At 42.9% G+C, this 2,470-nt stretch overlaps 1 protein-coding gene across 1 annotated transcript; it reads right to left on the reverse strand.

The window, feature by feature from the left end:
* Positions 1 to 89: 89 nt before the first annotated feature.
* Positions 90 to 2,439, reverse strand: LOC107576502 (poly [ADP-ribose] polymerase 4-like). Its single transcript, XM_016262669.1, has 8 exons — positions 2,368 to 2,439; positions 1,563 to 1,694; positions 1,388 to 1,474; positions 1,136 to 1,300; positions 1,004 to 1,047; positions 660 to 738; positions 413 to 550; positions 90 to 302 (listed from the first exon to the last, which is right to left on the reverse strand). The coding sequence occupies exons 1-8, from the start codon at positions 2,437 to 2,439 to the stop codon at positions 90 to 92; spliced, it is 930 nt and encodes a 309-aa protein (XP_016118155.1).
* Positions 2,440 to 2,470: the final 31 nt, after the last annotated feature.

Here is a 2,470-nt window from a genome sequence, read left to right on the forward strand (position 1 = left end):
AATTACCCACAATGCTTCACTCTGACTCACAAGAATAATAGGGAATGTTCAATGTTCAATACAACAATATCAGATCGCTTCAGTGAGCACTAACCAGTGCTGAAAGAGATGATGTTGATCTTCAGTGAGCGGTCCAGAGATTTGAGGACTTGAAGGGCAATCCTGCGGGCGTTTAGCATGGCGTCTCCCCGCATGGACTTGGAGGAGTCCAGTAGAATGACCACATCGCTCACACTGGACGGACCTCCAGAGCTGGACACCCCGCTTGACTTAAAGTCTGGATAAAACACCAGCATGCAGGCCTGCAGGGATCAGATCATTATTGTCAGAGTGCGTAAGATGGAGAGAGGCAATTTTTGTGTGCAATATGCTCGCAATATAGGAAAACACATTAGAGTGATAATTTCTTTACCTGACTATCTTTATCCGGATGGTTCTCGACCCACATCCTGGGCATGTGGATATTAGAAAGACTGAAGGACACATGTAACCCTTCAGATCCCAGAGTCTGTCCCGGTAACGTGCTGATCACTGCCTTACAGTCTGTCCTCTGAATGGGGAAAACACTAATACTGTTAATACGGTTCATAACTGAATGTTTCTTTTTCTTCAGAAAATACAGTATTTAGTAAGATAATGCACAAAAGTGAATTAATGACCTTGGTTTTGATGCGGTGTGAAGAGCTCAAGTTTATGATCTCATAAGGCATTTCAATGGACATGGACAGAGAAAACTCCCTGAAGAATGAAAAACCATAAAAACCATACACTAAACCGAACAACGCAACAACCCTGTAACCACCCATTGTCCAAAGTAGACCAGGTGCTACTGTATATAAAGCATGATGTTATAAAGGTTGAAGGTTAAGTGTTAAATGATGTTAAAACATGTGGTTTGCTACATTAAATAATTGGCTTTTATATTGTTACTCATCAGCAGGTGCATTTTTAGTGAATCTTTAGTGAATTTCCCTGTGAATTCTCCAGCGTTAGAGATTCTCACCCCTCTGACTGAAGCTCCGTCACACCAATCTTTTCAACAGTTGTCTGAAATGCAGCACAACTGTCAGTCAAACACTGCAACAATCAGCAGGCCAAACAGGATTTTAAATAGAGTGACAAAAGACCATCGTACCTGAGTTGTCTGATTAAGGGCGGCGCTCTGTTGCCATGGTGCCACGCTGCCAGACAGTGAGAAGATTATAGAGCCTGATCTGACCAGCAGCTCAGTGATGAACGTCACCTTGATCAGAACTGTGGCTCCAGGAGGAAGATTCCCCACACTGATAGTAAATACATCCTGCCTCACATAAACACATGACCTTAAAGAAACCTTCTAATACATTATCACACATACGTCAGCTCCAGATCAGTTACAGTAACTCACAGGTGCATCCTGGTCCATCAGGTAGGCTCCATGGCCTTTCTCTATGGCTTGCTTGTACTCCTTACGAGCCTGCTCTTTTTCCTTTACCTACAGGACAAAAAGAGACATTGAAAACTGATGAGAAAGAGGTTGAAAAAGCACAGACTTTATTTGATAAATTCTGAATGATTTGCACCTTTCCAATGACGTGTTTTCCATTGATAAAGGCTTCAAATCCACACACTGCTGCCGTCTCCTCCAGTGGAAAGACATACTTTGCTTCAATGGGAACAGCACTCTGGTTTGTGTAGGTCTGAAAAATTATGACCTGGTAAAAGTGGAGACAAAGTTAGGGATACGGTTAGAGTTTGGAATTGTAATGCAATGCTCTGGCTTTATGGCTGTGGCATTACGGGGTCTTTTGCTTTGATTTGTGTCTTTTAGTTTGTTAATTCTTTTGGCTTTAATTTTGATGTTCTTGTCATGTATGTACTCCCGTTGTCACGAATTCAGTCCATGGACTTCCGTTTATTCACCACCAGAGGTCACCCTTTCCTTTACATTGACTCTCGCACTACACAAACTGTTGCATAGTACCCTGGACTACATTTCCCATCATTCTTTGCACGATTTGCACACTGCACTGATTGCACTCAGCTGTTTCTAATCACCTCACTCACTATATAACACCCACTCTAACCACCTTTCTCTGCTGAGTATTGTTTAGCCAGTACCCCTTTCCGAGTCGCCGTGTTTTCTTTGTTTTGCTTTGCCGGTTTCTGCGGTATCTGACCTTTGCCTGTTTTCCTGGATTTCTCCCTCTCGTCTTGCCCCTGTGATTCTGTCTGCTTATCGGTGACCTATGCTAGCCCTGGGACTATTCTTGTGTTTTGCCCGCCATATACCTGTTTGCCATTGTTTTGACCCTGCCTGTTTACCACGTCTCTTTAATAAAGCCTGCAGATGGATCCACACGTCTCACGTCTCGTCAGCCACGTTACACTCGTGGTCCACTGGTCGTGTCCATCACTGTTTTGTTCTCGTTCTAATTCATTAGCTGTTTTGTTTATCATTTTGTTCTTTTAGTTTTACTGCATATCTTTA

Source organism: Sinocyclocheilus grahami, unplaced genomic scaffold, assembly GCF_001515645.1.
Source record: "Sinocyclocheilus grahami isolate Dianchi unplaced genomic scaffold, SAMN03320097.WGS_v1.1 scaffold3818.1, whole genome shotgun sequence".
In the NCBI taxonomy this organism is placed as follows: Eukaryota; Metazoa; Chordata; class Actinopteri; order Cypriniformes; family Cyprinidae; genus Sinocyclocheilus; species Sinocyclocheilus grahami.

Bases quoted from the DNA above. Each gene is read 5' to 3' on its own strand.
- LOC107576502 (XM_016262669.1), bottom strand. From the start codon at position 2,439: ATGATAAACAAAACAGCTAATGAATTAGAACGAGAACAAAACAGTGAT. The intron at 1,475-1,562 runs GTGCAAATCATT...TTTGTCCTGTAG, and splicing joins GAAAACACGTCATTGGAAAG to GTAAAGGAAAAAGAGCAGGC. The intron at 739-1,003 runs GTGAGAATCTCT...TTCATTCTTCAG, and splicing joins ACGGAGCTTCAGTCAGAGGG to GGAGTTTTCTCTGTCCATGT.